At 40.4% G+C, this 21,407-nt stretch overlaps 1 protein-coding gene across 4 annotated transcripts in view; it reads left to right on the plus strand.

The window, feature by feature from the left end:
* Window positions 1-420: 420 nt before the first annotated feature.
* Window positions 421-21,407, plus strand: part of LOC148014861 (choline monooxygenase, putative (CMO-like)) — a 149,812-nt gene continuing 128,825 nt past the window's right edge. For 2 of the 4 annotated variants that reach the window (XR_015688462.1, XM_087665987.1), the window contains exon 1: window positions 424-938. Coding sequence is in view for 2 of the 4 variants with exons in the window: in XM_087665987.1 (XP_087522113.1) it covers window positions 554-938 (385 nt within the window). In the remaining 2 variants the exon portion in view is untranslated. Of the gene's footprint in view, window positions 939-21,407 lie in introns of all 4 variants that reach the window. The other 2 variants (XR_015688463.1, XM_087665988.1) reach the window with 2 other exon arrangements.

Below are 21,407 nucleotides of genomic sequence, written 5' to 3' on the forward strand. Positions count from 1 at the left end.
TTGAAGCCCTTGAAATAATAAGAGTTCCATTAAATTTGGCATGTGTGGCTTGTGAAAACGACGATAATAGCTACGTTGGGAGATAATAAAGGTTTGAATCATACCATTCTTCTTTTCTTATTTGAAGATATTGCTTGTTGTCCGACTTCTCTAGCTCGAAAATATAAAGCTTCTAATGGACATCACAAATCCTATTTCGACATGTTGAAGACACGTCTCTATGTGTGAGTGAGTGTGTGTGTATTTCAATGTGACTATTTAGACAATTTGAACAAGGCCTTAGAGATCATTCCTACATCTTCCTTAAACTTTGTGTTATGTTTGTACGATTACATCACCTTGTTATTTTTGTTTGCAAGCCCTTGTGATTATGTCACCTTGTTATTTCTAAACTCTTGGAAACGACACACACACACACACTCAGCCTCTCTCTCTCTCTCTCTCTCTCTCTTTGGTGGCGCACACCCAGAAAACCATAAAAAACCTCTCCTTTCTCCTTTGGCCTCAGAAATGCGCCGGCAGCTAACCGTCTGTGTGCGCAAGAGAGCAAGGCATGACGATGGCCGCAGCGATAGCAACACATCCTGTATCGATGCAGATGAAACACGCCAGCATTTATAATGATAATCATGCACGCTTTCCAGGAGCGCCGTCTCTTTTGGCCTCATACGGCCAGCGCACGAGCAAGGGCAATCTGAGCACTGCGGCAGCAGCAATCAATACAAAGTCAGTCGCCTGCAATTCTGCGTCTCGTGCGAAGCCGGCAATGGAGGCAGACGAGGCAGAGTGCGATGCCGCCATCTCGAGGTTGGTGTCTGGGTTTGACAGCGAGCTGCCCATTGAGCATGCTTTCACTCCTCCGAGCTCTTGGTACACCAACGCTAAGCTCCTGCGCTGTGAAATGGAGAGAGTCTTTTGGAGGGGCTGGCAAGTCGCAGGTAGAGACCCTATTATCTCTTGAATTACTTGTGCCCACCCCTCTGATCATTGAATTGAACAGAAGTACATCACACATCTGAAAATTGAAAATTGAATCGAATTGACTTGGAGCAGACTACAACTTTGCAAGACCTTTGGCTACAAAACAACACCGTTGTAATGAGAATTGTTTTTCCATAATCTTATACATGGACAAAATCTTTAGCTTTCGAGAGACATGTAACATCTGTCCAAGTTCATCTTAAACTTGTGAGAGCTTAAGTACATGTTGAGATGAGTTGCTTTTTACTTCTTGCATGTAAGTAGTCTTGTTTCATGTGGACCAAGATTCAATTATTGGCGATATAATGCCAGCTTCAATCTCATCGTAGGCAGGACATTTACACATGTAATCCTTCTCTGTCAACATCCAATCGGCATCTCTCCTTGCCTCAACTCAGAGCATATTTGAACGCTGCCCAAGTGTCCAATAGCCAACATAGCCCAAATGACATGTATACATTTATAGACCCTGGTTTGTTGTTGGAGCCATCCTCTGTAGCTGTAAAAAGTGCTCTTTGTAGATAGAACACTATCTACGTCCCTAGTGGTGCTCTTATTTGATCCTAGTTCTCTTAGTTCCTAACCTAGTGATGTGTGATCATTGATTCAACTTTGTGTGGCTGATCTATAGTACACTGAAATGGTGGTAATCCATCCATTTGAAGATTGTCATTTGTGAACCATGAAACTATTTGTGCGAACTGACATGCTATGTCACATCTTGCTGCAAGTTGCTAGGATGAGCGCAATGCCAGTTCAAGTTTGATCTATTGTAGGCAATGTATTTGTTGATTGCATGGTAAAGGGCCTCAACCATTATGAGTGCACCTGCCAGCGGTCAATTTTGCTCTCACAATGTCATGTGGAATGATGTTTTACCGCTCATCATCTTGCCAACATTATGACATGTGGCCTTTCCATCTTTCTTAGCAGCTTAGGATGAGAACCTAGAAGGCTGTTGCATTTATATCTCCTCCTCTAAATCACCATTCAAGAAGACTTCCTTGGCATCTAGTTGATACTCTGGCCATCTTCGATGGCTGTCTAAGGCACGAACTAGTCAAATAGATTCGGATTGTAGGGGTAGAGGTGTCATCAAAGTCTACATTGGGGTGTTGTGCAAAACCTTTGGCAACCAACCGTGCCTTGCGTTTATCATATGTGCCATCGCTGCAGTACTTGGTCTTGAAGACTCATTTAACTCCAATCACTTGCCAATGAGCAGATTGCAACACGAGCTGCTAGGTGCCATTCCACTCAATAGCGTCTAACTCTTGCTTCATTTCCTTCTGTCAATGGTCAAATTGTAATGCCTCTCCAACTATTGTTAGATCTTGATCTTGTATAGCACAAGTCATCAACTTGTAATTGCTACATACAAGCGTCCTCCTTGGTTTAGATGAGATTGCTGTGGGCCATCTTGTGTGTTTGCTACTCCTTGAGAAGCCTTTCAATTCTTTCATCATAGAGTATATCACTTGCCTAGTGAGGAGGAGGCCAACATTTCACCAATTTGCCTCTACTTAAGTCTATGAAATGTCCACTATTGGGGAATCGGATGATGAAGCAATCTTTGCAGTATTAGAAGCCTCAAATGCTGTAAGCTCCATGTGCACTGGCTCAGGTGTCCAATTGTCATAAGGATCTCCAAGAATAGGGTGTTTCTCAACTCCCTTTGCAATTGGAAGCTCAACAAATCAAACATCACAACTTGTGTAGACATCTCTAGAGACAAGATCATACATTTGGTATCACTTTGATTGGGGACCCTAGCCCACAAACACTTGCTTCATGGACTTCGGCGGCTCAAACTTCCTTTCTCAGGATGTGGACATAAGCAAATTAAAGCATCACATGTGAAAACCCTAAAATAAGACACATTAGGCTTTCGTCCAAAATAAGCCTCAAATGGAGTCATATTTGAAATGACTGAGATGGGTGATTGATTAAGGATTTGGATGGCAATGGTGTGAAGTGATGCTAGGGTTTTCACTGAGAAAACATAGAATGTATAAATATGACTAAAAGACAAGAACTCAGACAAGTACGTGATGTTGTAATGATCCCCCCTTGGAATAAAACAGCCCAAGCTGTTGATGCCGAGTACTAGTTAGGTAGCACTTCATTGCTTGTCAATGCTTGGTGCCTGGGGTATGGAAGACTGCAAACTAAATGTGTGGCCTCATAATACATACATAAATCAAGCATTCAATAGCTTGCTGATAGAGAAAGACATCAAAGTAGTCTTCGATATCATGAAGGCTCAACTTCAAACCTGTCTCCATAGGAGTAGCAATAGACTTGTAGTTTCAAGAGCGAATCTCTGCAATAATATCTCAATATACTTTGTTTGGTACAAAGCAGTACCTCTATCACACTAGTTAAACTAAATGCCCAAATAATGATGCAATAGGCCCAAATCTGACATGCCAAAATCTGGATTTAACTCAGCCTTAAACTCAACAATGTGTCTCATTAGGACTAGTGAGTAGCATGTAATCGACATAAACCATAATGATTAGAGGTATATCACCCTCATGTTTGACATATAAATTGCTTTCAATCGGACTATTTTGAAAACCGTGTCCAATCAAGCATGCATGTATCTTCTCATACCAAGTGCTAAGGACTTGTCTCAGACCATACATTATATTTTTCAATTTGCACACTTTTTTTTCTTGCCCCTTCTACACAAAACCACGAGGTTAAAAAACATACACTTCCTCATGTAGATCATTCAAAAGCGTAGTTTTGATATCCAATTGATGCACATTCCAATCATTATGAGGTGCCAATGCACAAATACTACGAATAGTTGTCATATGGCAAGTGGGAGCAAAGGTCTTAGCAAAATTAGTGTCCTTCTACTAAGCATAACCCTTTACAACAAGTCTAGCTTTGTAGTGATTAACACTACCATTTGGTTTGTGCTTTAACTTATAAACCCACTTGGTATCAATGGCCTTCTTGCTAGGAGGCAAATCACACAAGAACCAAGTACCATTTTTGACAATTGCATTATACTTAGATTGCATAATAGCCATCTAATTTTCTAAATTATGTGCCTCTTCAAAAGACATAGGCTCATCACATAAACTAGAAACAGCCAATGTATAACAATTTCATTGCATATGAGGTACTACGAGAGCTCAAATGAGTACCACTATCAACGGTGGATTCAATTTACTACCACACAATGTTTGTACTAGTCACTTTGACATAGTTCTAGATTACTCAATCTCTACTCTTTTATCAATAAGTGCATCATTCACATTTGCATTAGAAATAGATTGATTTACGTTATGATGAGAAACTTACATACACTGAAAAATTACCTCGTTTAGCACTGCATGTGATTGTACACCATTGAAAAGAGACAACAAAGTGTCATAGATATTTTGTGAGCGTACATCTCTATCTTTCACATATAAAAGTAAAGGCTGAATATTATCTTCCACAAAGACAACATCACGACCGACCAAGATATGCTTACTTTGTGGACCGTATAACTTATAACCTTTGCTTTCATTACTATACCCAACAAAAACACATTTTACAGCTTTGTTATCCAACTTCTTGCCTTGTTGCACTAATATCAAAGCACAAACCAAGCAACCAAAAATACACAGGTGAGCCACAGATGGCTTTTTACCATGCCAAGCTTCACATGAAGTGATGGACTGCAAAGTCTTTGTGGGATACCTGTTAAGTACATAGAAGGCACATAAAACAACTTCAAGCCAGAAATTGTGGCAAAGCTTGACTCTTGATCATGCATCGTGCCATCTCCATGAGTGATTTGTTTTTTCTCTTAGCTATATCATTTTGATGTGGTGTATATGGCATTGTATATTGGTGTTTTATCCCACATTTAGCCAGATATGTATTAAATTTCTTAGACATATACTCCCTCCCTCGATCAAAGTAGAGAGTGCCCACTTTACATCTTGATAAATTTTCAATCATGCTAACAAACTAGTTGAAGCATAAAAACACCTGGGACTTAGCTTTTAAACCATATACCCATGCATGCCTAGAGTAGTCATCAATGAAAGTCATGAAGTACAGGTAGTTCCCAAAAGATGTTTATATTGGACCACAAATATCATTGTGTACAAGCTATAGTTTGTGAATAGCTCTCATTGAACTATCTTTTGAAAATGAAGGACATTGCATTCTACCTAATTTGCAGCCTTCACATATGTATTTTCCAGGTGTCTCAAGAGTAGGCAATGAAGACACTATATCAAATTTATGCGAACGCAACAAACTAGCGAAATTTAGATGACCAAAGCATGCATGCTAAATTTTTGCATTTGAAATCACTTGCAAATCTGTAACAACACATGCCATGTCTTCTATATATTTCCCATAGTTATTGAGCTTATACAATCCATGGTATAGTGAACCAAATGCGATCATCATATCACCACAAGAGAGATCATGAACTGTATATTTATCATCAATAAACTCTACAATCAAGACAGTTTTGGCAAGGTTGACAGTAAATCCTTTTTTATCTTAGTATGTACAAAGCATCCATAAGTGTAAAAGTATCGCCATTAACAACAATCAAGAGAAAATTTTAAACTCCTTCAACAAAATAAGAGGAGATATTGGCACATGTTGTAGTATTGTCCTTAGTGGTAGGCTCAAGAGAATTGAAAATTCCTCTACTCAAGTTGTAGTACTAAAAAACACGAACATTTTATCTTTTAATCTCTCCAAAATTTGACTATTGAATTAAGTGACATTAGCCCTACAAAACCACTGTCTATAAAGGCAATGACCAAAATTTTCTCCTTGATCAAAGGAGACTTTTCCACAGTTCATATCTATGTGTTAATACTATCAAAAGGTGCATTCATAGGACAATTGTATGACCTTAGGTGGCACACGCTTTTACATCATATTACCATTGTAATATCATCCTTGACCTTTGTTATCCCAAAAGTATTGTTCACACTTTAGTGAAGAGATGGTGTGAGCTTGCCATTCTCGCTAAGATGGGAAGTGAACCACAAGTCACAAGTAGGACCAATAAAATTCAAACTTTTTGATAAGCAAAGACGCTATATGAACTGAGAATCCAAATGAAAGATGCCAAGGTGCCAAACGTAAATTACAACTTCAGAGATTAGATGCTTGGCCATCCCTATCTAAGTATACAAACGTTACACACATATACTCAACATATCCTCACTCTAGTCCCCAAAATATCCTAATGATGCCACGCAATGGCTCGAATATTACCCTAGAGGACATGGCAATAACTCTTTTCTCATAGTTACTGCCTTGATTTAGTGCATTTTACTCTGCCTTGATTGCTTTAGGGTGGATAGACACCCTTAAGTGGGAGGAGTTAGTTTCGTTAATCTTCCTAAAAGAAGGGGAAGAACAAGAAGAAGAAGATGGAGGGGAAGACTAAGCAAAGGAGTCTAGTTGTCACATTTGTGGCAAGATAGGTCATTGGAAGAAGGATTGCCCCAAAAAAACATCAAGAAAGAGAAATCTATGGACTTAGGAGCATCGGCTATTTCTTTATCAACAGTCTTTCTACATTTGGAGATGATTGAGGATTCAACATTGGTGGCTTCTAATGTAGCGATGATGGCCCCTCAACCTTGTGAATGAATTGTGGATAGTACTGCTTCCCGCCACATGACTCCTTTTATAGTGGCACTCTCTCTCTTCTTTATCTTGATGACAAGCCGCTCCCTGAAGAACAAAGCAAGAGTTAATCCCATCCACATCAACAATAGCCCAAACTTGTAGCATTATTAGTGGTTACCTCCATGTGACCAACTAACATTGACCACACAGTAATACCCACCAAATTACAAAGTGCCATGGGACTAACACAAGTCTAGGAGAGAGGGGGGTAAGGTTAATCCCTTTTCGGAAGGCATGACAAAGAAGGTGCAAAAAGAAAGGCAAATTTTTTAAATGAAAAGAGAAGCAAAAATCATAACATAATTCTAGCACTTGTAATTATGGAACCATCAGCAATCCTTTTGTAGATAGACTATAACGAAAAGGTAAATAGGGAAGTTCACTGTGTGTATTTGGAGAGTGTGCAATGGTTATGTGAGAGATAGCTATAGTCACATTACTTGAAGCCCTTGAAATAATAAGAGTTCCATTAAATTTGGCATGTGTGGCTTGTGAAAACGACGATAATAGCTACGTTGGGAGATAATAAAGGTTTGAATCATACCATTCTTCTTTTCTTATTTGAAGATATTGCTTGTTGTCCGACTTCTCTAGCTCGAAAATATAAAGCTTCTAATGGACATCACAAATCCTATTTCAACATGTTGAAGACACGTCTCTATGTGTGAGCGAGTGTGTGTGTATTTCAATGTGACTATTTAGACAATTTGAACAAGGCCTTAGATATCATTCCTACATCTTCCTTAAACTTTGTGTTATGTTTGTACGATTACATCACCTTGTTATTTTTGTTTGCAAGCCCTTGTGATTATGTCACCTTGTTATTTCTAAACTCTTGGAAATGACACACACACACACACACTTTTGGGGACATATAGGTAGTTCAAACAGATTCAGATGGCTTCTTGCTTAGTTGGTCGCACAACTCTTCAGATTACAAACAGAGGATTGATTTGCAGTCGTGGGCGAAATACATCAACTTGTATAGGCAGGAAGATAGTAGGGAGGCTCTACTAGCCCCACATGTTTCACCACATCATCTTATTTTTCGTGACTATGGCTTGATGGAGATTGACCTAACATGTGCCCATAACTCAGAGTCATCATATAAGGTTCGGTAGAGCATATACTCTTGATTCCATCAAGCAAGCTCCGATAACTTTCAATCGGAAACTAAAGAAAGAGTGCATGTGCCCGTTTATCGTAATTTTAAATTGAGGTACGAGCGCCACAGCACAGTCAGTCAGTCTCTCTCTCTCTCTCTCTCTCTCTCTCTCTCTCTCTCTCTCTCTCCCCCTCCCAGAAAACCAAAAAAAACCTCTCCTTTCTCCTGTGGCCTCAGAAATGCGCCGGCAGCTAACCGTCTGTGTGCGCAAGAGAGCAAGGCATGACGATGGCCGCAGCGATAGCAACACATCCTGTATTGATGCAGATGCAACACACCAACATTTATAATGATAATCATGCACGCTTTCCAGGAGCGCCGGCTCTTTTGGCCTCATCCTAGCGAACGAGCAAGGGCAATCTGAGCACTGCGGCAGCAGCAATCAATACAAAGTCAGTCGCTTGCAATTCTGCGTCTCGTGCGAAGCTGGCAATGGAGGCAGATGAGGCAGAGTGCGATGCCGCCATCTCGAGGTTGGTGTCTGGGTTTGACAGCGAGCTGCCCATTGAGCATGCTTTCACTCTTCCGAGCTCTTGGTACACCAATGCTAAGCTCCTGCGCTGTGAAATGGAGAGAGTCTTTTGTCCTTACATGTTAATGCTTTCTACGAAGGTGCAGAGATGCATGAAGTCTTGCCAATTTTAGCACTAGGAGACACTACGAGGAAAGGGATTGTGGACATGGGAGCTAGAGTCAGTATACTTGGCCACACAGTGCTCCAGGCTTGGGGTAACCCACCTATCGAGAGAAACACTTGGTTCAATGTTACATTGGCCAATGGGACAAAAGTTAGGCCATTTGGAGTGATGAAAAATGGTCATTGAAGATCATAGGAGTTCATTTTTCAGTAGACTTCATTGTCATGAAGGCAGTAGACTATGACATCTTTCTAGGTGGACCTTGGATGCGGAATGCACAAGTTAACAAGTTATAGAAGACTGGGGCAACGATCTAATCTTCTTGAGCAATCGAACAAAAGCAGTGAGAGTAAAGATGGACACTTGGAAGGAAATGCTAGTCAACCTAAACGCCATCTCCATTATGCTGAAGGGTGACGCCCAAGTTAGGAAATCTTATGGACCGCTAACTAAATATATTCCTCGTGGGTAGAGACCCTATTATCTCTTGAATTACTTGTGCCCACCCCTCTGAAAATTGAATTGAACAGAAGTACATCACACATCTGAAAATTGAAAATTGAATCGAATTAACTTGGAGTAGATTACAACTTTGCAAGACCTTTGGCTACAAAACAACACCGTTGTAATGAAAATTGTTTTTCCATACTCTTATACATGGACAAAATCTTTAGCTTTCGAGAGACATGTATTTGACTCCTCCCCCTCCTTCTCTTGCTTCCTCTTCTCCCTCTACCCCTATTTCCCTTCCTCCCTTGATGACTACTTCCTCTTCTACTATTTCCTCTTTGTGTATTTCTACTCCTTTCCCATCCCTTTAGGTTTCTTCTGGGGTGTTGTAAGAAGGGGAGCTTTCTTCTTTGGATGAAGGGGATTTAACTTCCCTTGGCGAGGGGGAGTCCCTTTTCCAAACATGTGCATTACAAGTACCAAAGGATCCTCAGTCTCCTTCCCAACAAGATGAGCTTATTACCATTTCTCAATGGTATTAGCCCCTCATGCAGGAGTCAAGTGTGATTACCCACTTTCTTGCTACACCTTTAGGCCCACATAGCTAAGGATACAAGCCTAGTGGGATAGTTCTGTCCAAGTTCATCTTAAACTCGTGAGAGCTTAAGTGCATGTTGAGATGAGTTGCTTTTTACTTCTTGCATGTAAGAAGTCTTGTTTCATGTGAACCAAGCTTCAATTATTGGCGATAAAACACCAGCTTCAATCTCGTCGTAGGCAAGACATTTACATATGTAATCCTTCTCTGTCAACATCCAATTGGCATCTCTCCTTGTCTCAACTCAGAGCAGATTTGAAAGCTGCCCAAGTGTCCAATAGCCAACATAGCCCAAATGACATGTATACATTTATAGACCCTGGTTTGTTGATCGAGCCATCCTCTGTAGCTGTAAAAAGTGCTCTTTGTAGACAGAACACTATCTACATGCCTAGTGGTGCTCTTGTTCGATCCTAGTTCTCTTAGTTCCTAACCTAGTGATGTGTGATCACTGATTCAACTTTGTGTGGCTGATCTATAGTACACTGAAATGGTGGTAATCCATCCATTTGAAGATTGTCACTTGTGAACCATGAAACTATTTGTGCAAACTGACATGCTATGTCACATCTTGCTGCAAGTTGCTAGGATGAGCGCAATGCCAGTTCAAGTTCGATCTATTGTAGGCAATGTATTTGTTGATTGCATGGTAAAGGGCCTCAACCATTATGAGTGCACCTGCCAGCGGTCAATTTTGCTCTCACAATGTCATGTGGAATGATGTTTTACCGCCCATCATCTTGCCAACATTATGACATGTGGCCTTTCCATCTTTCTTAGCAGCTTAGGATGAAAACCTAGAAGGCTGTTGCATGTATATCTCCTCCTCCAAATCACCATTCAAGAAGGCTTCCTTGGCATCTAGTTGATACTCTGGCCATCTTTGATGGCTGTCTAAGGCAAGAACTAGTCAAATAGATTCGGATTGTAGGGGTAGAGGTGTCATCAAAGTCTACATTGGGGTGTTGTGCAAAACCTTTGGCAACCAACCGTGCCTCATTCATCCAATGTGCCATCGCTGCGGTACTGGGTCTTGAAGACTCATTTAACTCCAATCACTTGCCAATGAGCAGATTGCAACACGAGCTGCTAGGTGCCATTCCACTCAATAGCGTCTAACTCTTGCTTCATTTCCTTCTGTCAATGGTCAAATTGTAATGCCTCTCCAACTATTGTTAGATCTTGATCTTGTATAGCACAAGTCATCAACTTGTAATTGCTACATACAAGCTTCCTCCTTGGTTTAGATGAGATTGCTGTGGGCCATCTTGTGTGTTTGCTACTCCTTGAGAAGCCTTTCAATTCTTTCATCATAGAGTATATCACTTGCCTAGTGAGGAGGAGGCCAACACTTCACCAATTTGCCTCTACTTAAGTCTATGAAATGTCCACTATTGGGGAATCGGATGATGAAGCAATCTTTGCAGTATTAGAAGCCTCAAATGTTGTAAGCTCCATGTGCATGGCTCAGGTGTCCAATTGTCATAAGGATCTCCAAGAATAGGGTGTTTCTCAACTCCCTTTGCAATTGGAAGCTCAACAAATCAAACATCACAACTTGTGTAGACATCTCTAGAGACAAGATCATACATTTGGTATCACTTTGATTGGGGACCCTAGCCCACAAACACTTGCTTCATGGACTTCGGCGGCTCAAACTTCCTTTCTCAGGATGTGGACATAAGCAAATTAAAGCATCACATGTGAAAACCCTAAAATAAGACACATTAGGCTTTCGTCCAAAATAAGCCTCAAATGGAGTCATATTTGAAATGACTGAGATGGGTGATTGATTAAGGATTTGGATGGCAATGGTGTGAAGTGATGCTAGGGTTTTCACTGAGAAAACATAGAATGTATAAATATGACTAAAAGACAAGAACTCAGACAAGTACGTGATGTTGTAATGATCCCCCCTTGGAATAAAACAGCCCAAGCTGTTGATGCCGAGTACTAGTTAGGTAGCAGTTCATTGCTTGTCAATGCTTAGTGCCTGGGGTATGCAAGACTGCAAACTAAATGTGTGGCCTCATAATACATACATAAATCAAGCATTCAATAGCTTGCTGATAGAGAAAGACATCAAAGTAGTCTTCGATATCATGAAGGCTCAACTTCAAACCTGTCTCCATAGGAGTAGCAATAGACTTGTAGTTTCAAGAGTGAATCTCTGCAATAATATCTCAATATACTTTGTTTGGTACAAAGCAGTACCTCTATCACACTAGTTAAACTAAATGCCCAAATAATGATGCAATAGGCCCAAATCTGACATGCCAAAATCTGGATTTAACTCAGCCTTAAACTCAACAATGTGTCTCATTAGGACTAGTGAGTAGCATGTAATCGACATAAACCATAATGATTAGAGGTATATCACCCTCATGTTTGACATATAAATTGCTTTCAATCGGACTATTTTGAAAACCGTGTCCAATCAAGCATGCATGTATCTTCTCATACCAAGTGCTAAGGACTTGCCTCAGACCATACATTATATTTTTCAATTTGCACACTTTTTTTTCTTGCCCCTTCTACACAAAACCACAAGGTTAAAAAACATACACTTCCTCATGTAGATCATTCAAAAGCGTAGTTTTGATATCCAATTGATGCACATTCCAATCATTATGACTTGCCAATGCACAAATACTACGAATAGTTGTCATATGGCAAGTGGGAGCAAAGGTCTCAGCAAAATCAGGGTCCTTCTACTAAGCATAACCCTTTACAACAAGTCTAGCTTTGTAGTGATTAACACTACCATTTGGCTTGTGCTTTAACTTATAAACCCACTTGGTATCAATGGCCTTCTTGCTAGGAGGCAAATCACACAAGAACCAAGTACCATTTTTGACAATTGCATTATACTTAGATTGCATAATAGCCATCTAATTTTTTAATTTATGTGCCTCTTCAAAAGACATAGGCTCATCACATAAACTAGAAACAGCCAATGTATAACAATTCCGTTGCATACGAGGTACTACGAGAGCTCGAATGAGTACCACTATCAACGGTGGATTCAATTTACTACCACACAATGTTTGTACTAGTCACTTTGACATAGTTTTAGATTACTCAATCTCTACACTTTTATCAATAAGTGCATCATTCACATTTGCATTAGAAATAGATTGATTTACGTTATGATGAGAAACTTACATACACTGAAAAATTACCTCGTTTGGCACTGCATGTGATTGTACACCATTGAAAAGAGACAACAAAGTGTCATAGATATTTTGTGAGCGTACATCTCTATCTTTCACATATAAAAGTAAAGGCTGAATATTATCTTCCACAGAGACAACATCACGACCGACCAAGGTATGCTTACTTTGTGGACCGTATAACTTATAACGTTTGCTTTCATTACTTTACCCAACAAAAACACATTTTACAGCTTTGTTATCCAACTTCTTGCCTTGTTGCACTAATATCAAAGCACAAACCAAGCAACCAAAAATACACAGGTGAGCCACAAATGGCTTTTTACCATGCCAAGCTTCACATGAAGTGATGGACTGCAAAGTCTTTGTGGGATACCCGCTAAGTACATAGAAGACACATAAAACAACTTCAAGCCAGAAATTGTGGCAAAGCTTGACTCTTGATCATGCATTGTGCCATCTGCACGAGTGATTTGTTTTTTCTCTTAGCGATATCATTTTGATGTGGTGTATATGGCATTGTATATTGGTGTTTTATCCCACATTTAGCCAGATATGTATTAAATTTCTTAGACATATACTCCCTCCCTCGATCAAAGTAGAGAGTGCCCACTTTACATCTTGATAAATTTTCAATCATGCTAACAAACTAGTTGAAGCATAAAAACACCTCGGACTTAGCTTTTAAACCATATACCCATGCATGCCTAGAGTAGTCATCAATGAAAGTCATGAATTATAGGTAGTTCCCAAAAGATGTTTATATTGGACCACAAATATCATTGTGTACAAGCTATAGTTTGTGAATAGCTCTCATTGAACTATCTTTTGGAAATGAAGGACATTGCATTCTACCTAATATGCAGCCTTCACATATGTATTTTCCAGGTGTCTCAAGAGTAGGCAATGAACACACTATATCAAATTTATGCAAACGCAACAAACTAGCGAAATTTAGATGACCAAAACACGCATGCTAAATTTTTGCATTTGAAATCGCTTGCAAATCTGTAACAACACATGCCTTGTCTTCTATATATTTCCCATAGTTATTGAGCTTATACAATCCATGGTATAGTGAACCAAATGCGATCATCATATCACCACAAGAGAGATCATGAACTGTATATTTATCATCAATAAACTCTACAATCAAGACAATTTTGGCAAGGTTGACAGTAAATCCTTTTTTATCTTAGTATGTACAAAGCATCCATAAGTGTAAAAGTATTGCCATTAACAACAATTAAGAGAAAATTTTAAACTCCTTCAACAAAATAAGAGGAGATATTGGCACATGTTGTAGTATTGTCGTTAGTGGCAGGCTCAAGAGAATTGAAAATTCCTCTACTCAAGTTGTAGTACTAAAAAACACGAACATTTTATCTTTTAATCTCTCCAAAATTTGACTATTGAATTGAGTGACATCAGCCCTATAAAACCACTGTGTATAAAGGCAATGACCAAAATTTTCTCCTTGATCAAAGGAGACTTTTCCAGAGTTCACATCTATGTGTTAATACTATCAAAAGGTGCATTCATAGGACAATTGTATGACCTTAGGTGGCACACGCTTTTACATCATATTACCATTGTAATATCATCCTTGACCTTTGTTATCCCAAAAGTATTGTTCACACTTTAGTGAAGAGATGGTGTGAGCTTGCCATTCTCGCTAAGATGGGAAGTGAACCACAAGTCACAAGTAGGACCAATAAAATTCAAACTTTTTGATAAGCAAAGACGCTATATGAACTGAGAATCCAAATGAAAGATGCCAAGGCGCCAAAACTAAAAATAGCTAGGATTGTCCCAAACATATTGGTGACCATATCACCACTTCACAAGAATAGACTCTTTCTTATGGCTTGATTCCCAAGAGTCTCTAAAATAGGCGTAAATTATAACTTCAGAGATTAGATGCTTGGCCATCCCTATCTAAGTATACAAACATTACACACATATACTCAACATATCCTCACTCTAGTCCCCAAAGTATACTAATGATGCCAATCAATGGCTCGAATATTACCCTAGAGGACATGGCAATAACTCTTTTCTCATAGTTACTGCCTTGATTTAGTGCATTTTCCTCCGCCTTGATTGCTTTAGGGTGGATAGACACCCTTAAGTGGGAGGAGTTAGTTTCGTCAATCTTCCTAAAAGAAGGGGAAGAACAAGAAGAAGAAGATGGAGGGGAAGACTAAGCAAAGGAGTCTAGTTGTCACATTTGTGGCAAGATAGGTCATTGGAAGAAGGATTGCCCCAAAAAGAACATCAAGAAAGAGAAATCTATGGACTTAGGAGCAGTGGCTATTTCTTTCTCAACAATCCTTTCTACATTTGGAGATGATTGAGGATTCAACATTGGTGGCTTCTAATGTAGCGATGATGGCCCCTCAACCTTGTGAATGAATTGTGGATAGTGGCGCTTCCTGCCACATGACTCCTTTTATAGATGGTATTATCCATATACGTCTGATGCATGGGCAAATTCTCATTGGTGGACAGCTTTTCAGTCCCTATCAAAGGCAAAGGTGATATGTAGGTGTCTGGATAGGCATGGTGGTTCTCACACGTTGGAGGTTCTCTTTGTGTGGGGTTTGGAATATCATCTACTTTTAGTAAGCAAGATTTGTGCACTTGGTCTTATGGTCAAGTTTGATAAGGGTTCATTTTGAATTTGTGATGGAGATTCGAAGCAAGTTATTTGTGCAGGTCATGGGGAGAATGGAGTTGACAAGATGTGGACTTTATGGGCCTTTCTCTCTCTTCTTTTTTCTTCACAGACACAGATCGAGCTATGGCATGCGCGGTTTGGCCACCTCAACTACAAGTACCTTAGGAAGGCGGCTTGTGGAAGTGAAGAAATACCCTAATGTAGAAACATAAATGAAAGCGTGTGACAAAGCATAAACTCAACAAAACATAGTTAGGGTTAGGGTAACTCAAAGACAATGAGCATAGTGAAGATCTGAATGAATGAATGAATATTGAATATACAATGCTCATGCAACAAACAAACTATGTAGGGAATGAAAACTATACCCCGAACTCTCGTGTCTGGAGGACTAAGGCGGAGGTAATGAGTAGGCGAGTGTATCCTACTCTTGATGGATCCCAAAACATAGCAAGGTAGTCTCCAAGATGTTGAACAATAGCAAACGCAACGGATGATGTGGTGGATTAGTGTCGGATGTGTAGAGGAGAGAGGAAAAAAGACAACATAGCAGCAATTGATGACATAACAACGTATATGGCACGCTATAGTGTAAATACAGTTGGAGATGGTGATGTAGAAGTTTGTATGGCAGCCTGTTGGTGTCGGACGCGTAGAGGAGAGAGAAAAAAAGACAACACAGTAGCAGTTGATGACATAGCAACGTGTATGGCATGCTCTCGTGTCTGGAGGACTAAGGCGGAGGTAATGAGTAGGCGAGTGTATCCTACTCTTGATGGATCCCAAAACATAGCAAGGTAGTCTCCATGATGTTGAACAATAGCAAACGCAACGGATGATGTGGTGGATTAGTGTCGGATGTGTAGAGGAGAGAGGAAAAAAGACAACATAGCAGCAATTGATGACATAACAACGTATATGGCACACTATAGTGTAAATGCAGTTGGAGATGGTGATGTAGAAGTTTGTATGGCAGCCTGTTGGTGTCGGACGCGTAGAGGAGAGAGAAAAAAAGACAACACAGTAGCAGTTGATGACATAGCAACGTGTATGGCATGCTATAGTGTAAACGTAGATGGAGATGGTGATGTGGAAACTTGTACGGCAGCCTGTTGAGGCAAACATAGAATTTTTGTAGTCATTTGGGGTAGGACAGCAGCCAATAGGTACAAACGCAATAGTAGAAGGCCATGTGGCAGCTAGCAACAACAGAGGAGTGAACAATAGCAACAGTTAAGGTTGGACAACTGTTGAAGAAGGTGTGGATTGTGTGATGAAGACTGGCAGGCACTCGATGGGCGTAGACAAGGTCGGGAAGCCTCAACTGAGATGTCCTTCGTAAACGGGGTGTGGGCAGTGAAGCTAGAGGGCTTGAAACCTATAAAACCAATGAACTTGAATGGAGGGCATCCTACCTATTTATAGAAAGTTTCGGGAGTTCGAACTTCTCCTCATTTTAAACTCTCTCGGAGCACTTTCTGTTTTAGGGTTTTTCATCGATTAAGCATTTTTGGGGCTGTTCATGGGGCCGATTCAGCATATAATGCATAATTTAGCTCAACATCCCTTCTTAGGCTCAAAAATTGAGCTAGAAAGGAAGGCCAATCCAAAGTTTTGTTTGTTTTGGTGTTTTTACCCCAAGGCGTCCCACCCCAAAGCAGCTAGGGCATTGGACAAAGGGTGCACGTTGGCTACCTAGTGGCTTACCAAGGCTACAGAGGCGATAGTTATCTTACTAAGGGAATCCAAATGGTTATCCCAAAGAGGCTAGGGCATTGGGCAAAGGGTGCATGTTGGCTGCCCAATGGCAACCAAGGCCTACAAAGGTAGATGGAGCTATAGTGAACTTTAAAAAAAAAAAAACACTAAAAAAAGAAGAAGTTGCAGTTGATTAAGTAACGAATGGGAGACTAATGGGTAGACCTAAAGACCTTCACAAAATAAGCAAGCTATCCCTACCACTATTGGGTATCGATAACAAAAGAATGAGCTGAGGGTGTATGAAGCAAATATGGGGGTGTATTCCATTCGCTGTAAGCATTTGGATAATCTGGAATGCGACGGGGCATACCTGAAAGCCCTAAAAAATGCATAAGAAAAAAAGTCATATTTACACCAAAGAAATTAAAATCCAAAAATAAATTTAACCCAAAGTCTCTAGATAACGAAAACCAGATATTTTACCTATCCAGTAGTAAAATCTTGCAAATAAAGCAAAAACAATTCCCATAGAAAATACATAATAAAAATGTGCAACCACATAATAAGTATCGTATAAAGCAATGTCTATCCCAGAATTAGCCAAAACTATACCAGTAAGTTCTCCTACAGTGAACAAAAAAACAAAACCTACTGCAAATAACATGGAATGTGGGGAGGCAAAAAAGATGTGCAGAAAGCAAGTAGTGAAGCTAAGTAAGAAAGGGAGACTGCATCTGCAATGCCACGAATATGGTAAATCCAAATCGACCACTCCAAAAGACCGAAATGGGATAAATACGTACAGATGCATGTTTACAAGAATAGAATGCGAATACATTGGAGTTATGCAAGAGGCAATGTAGGTGTGATCATGCTCAAGGGTGCCAATTGGACAATGCACTCGTAGGAGAATTGTTCACTTGCCCAAGTACCCTTTTACAATCATGTCATCTTAAAGGTTCAAATAAAGATACAAAGTACAATATACATAATTTCTGAAAAAGAAATTGTAAACAACATCCTGTCACCATAAGAGAAGAAAGCCGCCCCCTCTCAAACTAGAAGGGAAAGCTAGATAGAGGGAATTACCCTCCCCCCTTCAATTTAAAGAAGTAGGGGAGGTTGTACCTGTTAGCCTGCTTCTGTTAGTCATGTTAGTTTGTCATCTCTTGGTTGCGAGCTCCTGTTAGAGTTTGACGAAGACATAGGAGCTTTGGCAGTTTAGGTGTATTTTCTTTATTTGTCAGCTTTCTGTGTGCATTCCTAGGCCGATTACCGCCTTCCATGGAGACGTCTACACTTGTTAGATATTGTCATTGCTATCTAGGATTTTTCTGGGGTGTCCCCTATTTTTCTTGGCATTCCTCTCTATGTGGCCAGCATTTAATGCTGGTCAGCCAGTATTTATGGCCTCTATTGGATCAGGTCAGCCAGTTTTTTAGTGCTTCTGCTATTTATAGCTGCACCCCCCACTTGGTAGACACACATACTCTTTAATCTTCAGTCTTTCTCTAGCAGATGCACACTCCGACACTCCGATTTTCTATGCTTGGTGTTGCCATCATCATCAACATGATTTGTAGGGACTGATCAGTCCATCATCATTGTATCAACATTCTTCTTTAGTCCATGCAATATTCTTCCTTATCTTCTGCTTCCTCTCTCTCTCTCTCTCTCTCTCTCTCTGTGTGTGTGTGCTTTTCTTTGTGTTCGTGTTTCTCTTCCGTTGTGCACTCTCATATGGTATGATCGCCTAAGTGAGGACACAATTAGGAGATTTCTTGCTGAAAAGAAGATTTTCATCGCGGAGAAGTAGCCTAGATTTTCAAAGTAGAGGAGGAGCTTCATTCTAGACACTCTTCTGAGTGGAGACGTGATTATAGTTGACATGAGAAGTCCCCCGTCGCACCCATCCCCCTTCTTTTTATCTTTTACAGAAGGCTTTGACCTCAATGAAGATGCCATGCTTAATACCTTCTGTATAGGTGCCTATCTTACTTTCATTACCTAAAGAAGACAAACTTGATGGTTCGAACTATTTGTTGTGGTCGTGCAAGGTAGAGCGCATACTCGACGCCTTTGATCTTTGGGCTCTTGTTTTAGATTCCATCCCCCGTCCTAAGGAGGGTCCCATAGATGGAACTTCTATGGACCGTGCGACCTTGTGGGATTGCTCAACTCTCTAGCCCGATCCTTCCTCTTTATGAGTTCGTAGGATTTTGTCATTGTGCATATTTGTAGGTTGAAGACTGTGGCAAAAGTGTGGAAGAAGTTTGCATCTTTGTATCAACATAAGATGTTTGCCCACAAGATTTCCCTGGAGAAGAAGTTGCGGATGCTCAGTCTTGATGATTCCTCCTCCATGCAAGAGCACATCACAAAGATGGAGGACATGAGAGGTGAGCTTGCCTCTCTTGGTCAGATGATATCCTCTAAAGACATTGCTATGATCCTTTTGACTCAGTTGCCATCTCCTCGGTTTGATGCCTTGATGATTCCTCCTCCATATGCAAGAGCACATCACAAAGATGGAGGACATGAGATGTGAGCTTGCCTCTCTTGGTCGGATGATATCCTCTGAAGACATCGCTACGATCCTTTCAACTCAGTTGCCATCTCCTCGGTTCGATGTCTTCTACACCAGCCTTATCACATCAAGGACCTACGAGACGCTCTTATGGGAGGAGCTTTCACGACTTGTCTTGGAGCATGACGAGCAACTCAGAGAGGTTGGGGCCCGTAGTTTTGGCTCCACCAAGGCATTTATTGCAAGTATAGGTAGCGGGAAGAAGAAGCAGCCATAGGTCAAGGACAAGAAGCAAGAGGACAAGAAGGAAGAGGAGGAGAAACCCAAGTGTCCACATTGTGGAAAGGGCACTCATCTCGAGGAGAAGTGTTGGCAAAAGTACCCCATTTTAAGCCAAAGGAGAAGGTTTCAAAGGATTCGAAGGCTGCCCCGACTATTTCTCTATTACCTGCTAGGCAGACTTCTTCGGCCAAAGTTCTCTATGTACTGGATTTAGGTTTTAACCTATCGTCTATTCGTGGTTTTACACAACTTGGGACTCTTGTGGTCTTTATACAGGATGTGGAGATGTTGGAGGATGCTTCTGTAACTAGCCTTCCTCCCTGGATAGGGCGGTAAATAACTTGATTAAGCACTATTTACAGCAATTAACAAATTCACAAAACGGAAATTGCACACTTTACCATATAATCTTGGACATTGGACAACCTGTTTTGGCCCTAAGGTTGGCTCCCCTTTTGGTATTTATTTAACTTAATTGAAGAAGAAGTTGATGTACAATGGAATTCTCCCAATCCCTTTCAGTATTCCAACTTCCCTTGCTGTCCAAAATGACTAGCAAGTCTTCAATCTTGGCCTTAATGTCACTAGGTGGTGATACTTTTTGCAGTTGCTTTTCTTATTTACTTATATAACAATTTTATTTTTCTTTTCTTTAGTTGTTGTTGCTTTTTACCCCCCAGAGTTCTCTTGGATTAAGCTGGGATCTTTGCATGGCCAAAAGAGGCAGCCATTGGGACAAATGGGACTAATGGTTTGTTTGAGCCTTAGGACCGGTTCCATATTGAATGGGCATTGAAGAATAGAATGCTAGTGGTTTGGAACTGTGTGCTTAGCCACTGGAGATGGTGTAGGACAATGAGCCTGGCCAAGACTGAAGGTGCACATGTGAGAATGCTCAAGGAATAAAAGTCACCGTAACTGAGCCACATTACACTTTTTGATGTGGTTGCAATGATAAAAGTTGCTCAGAACAACTTGAGTATTTTTGGACCCCAGGATTTGTTTGGGTCATTATCTTTGTTTTTGCACGAGGATTAATTCTCTGGTTTGTGCAGAGGTCAAATTTTACACCGATCATGGAGAATTTTAGACCGGAAGGTTTAAATGGAAAAATTGTTACATATATGCCATGTGTCACAATTTGGACACAAATTCCCAAAAGAGAGAGAGAGCATTAAAGAAAAAAACGTAATAGGCAGGAGGGGCAAATCTAAGAGTGAAGTTTTGAGGGGTTGAGGGCAGATACGAAGGTAGAGCTTGCTCCCTCTAGTCAACTCTCTCTCTATTTCAGAGGAAATGCTCTGCATGATGGGCTGATTCCATTGAATGTATAGTTCTGTGTTTTCTTTGCACTTCTGTTGAGGCAAGAGCCTCACTATCCAAGTTCAGGAGCAGTTGATTGCTTCTCCAATGCAGGAACTAAAGAAAGTGATGACCACGCCACATGGAAAGAGGGATTTAAGCTCTGATTTAGTGCTGTTTGTGGGATTGTTTTACTGCTGGAATGATGCCAGTTGGGGTCAAGGGGTTTGTAGTCCA

The sequence above is a fragment of the Lygodium microphyllum genome, chromosome 24 (genome assembly GCF_053477565.2).
Source record: "Lygodium microphyllum isolate KBCC chromosome 24, Lygodium_microphyllum_v1.1.10, whole genome shotgun sequence".
Lineage (NCBI taxonomy): Eukaryota > Viridiplantae > Streptophyta > Polypodiopsida > Schizaeales > Lygodiaceae > Lygodium > Lygodium microphyllum.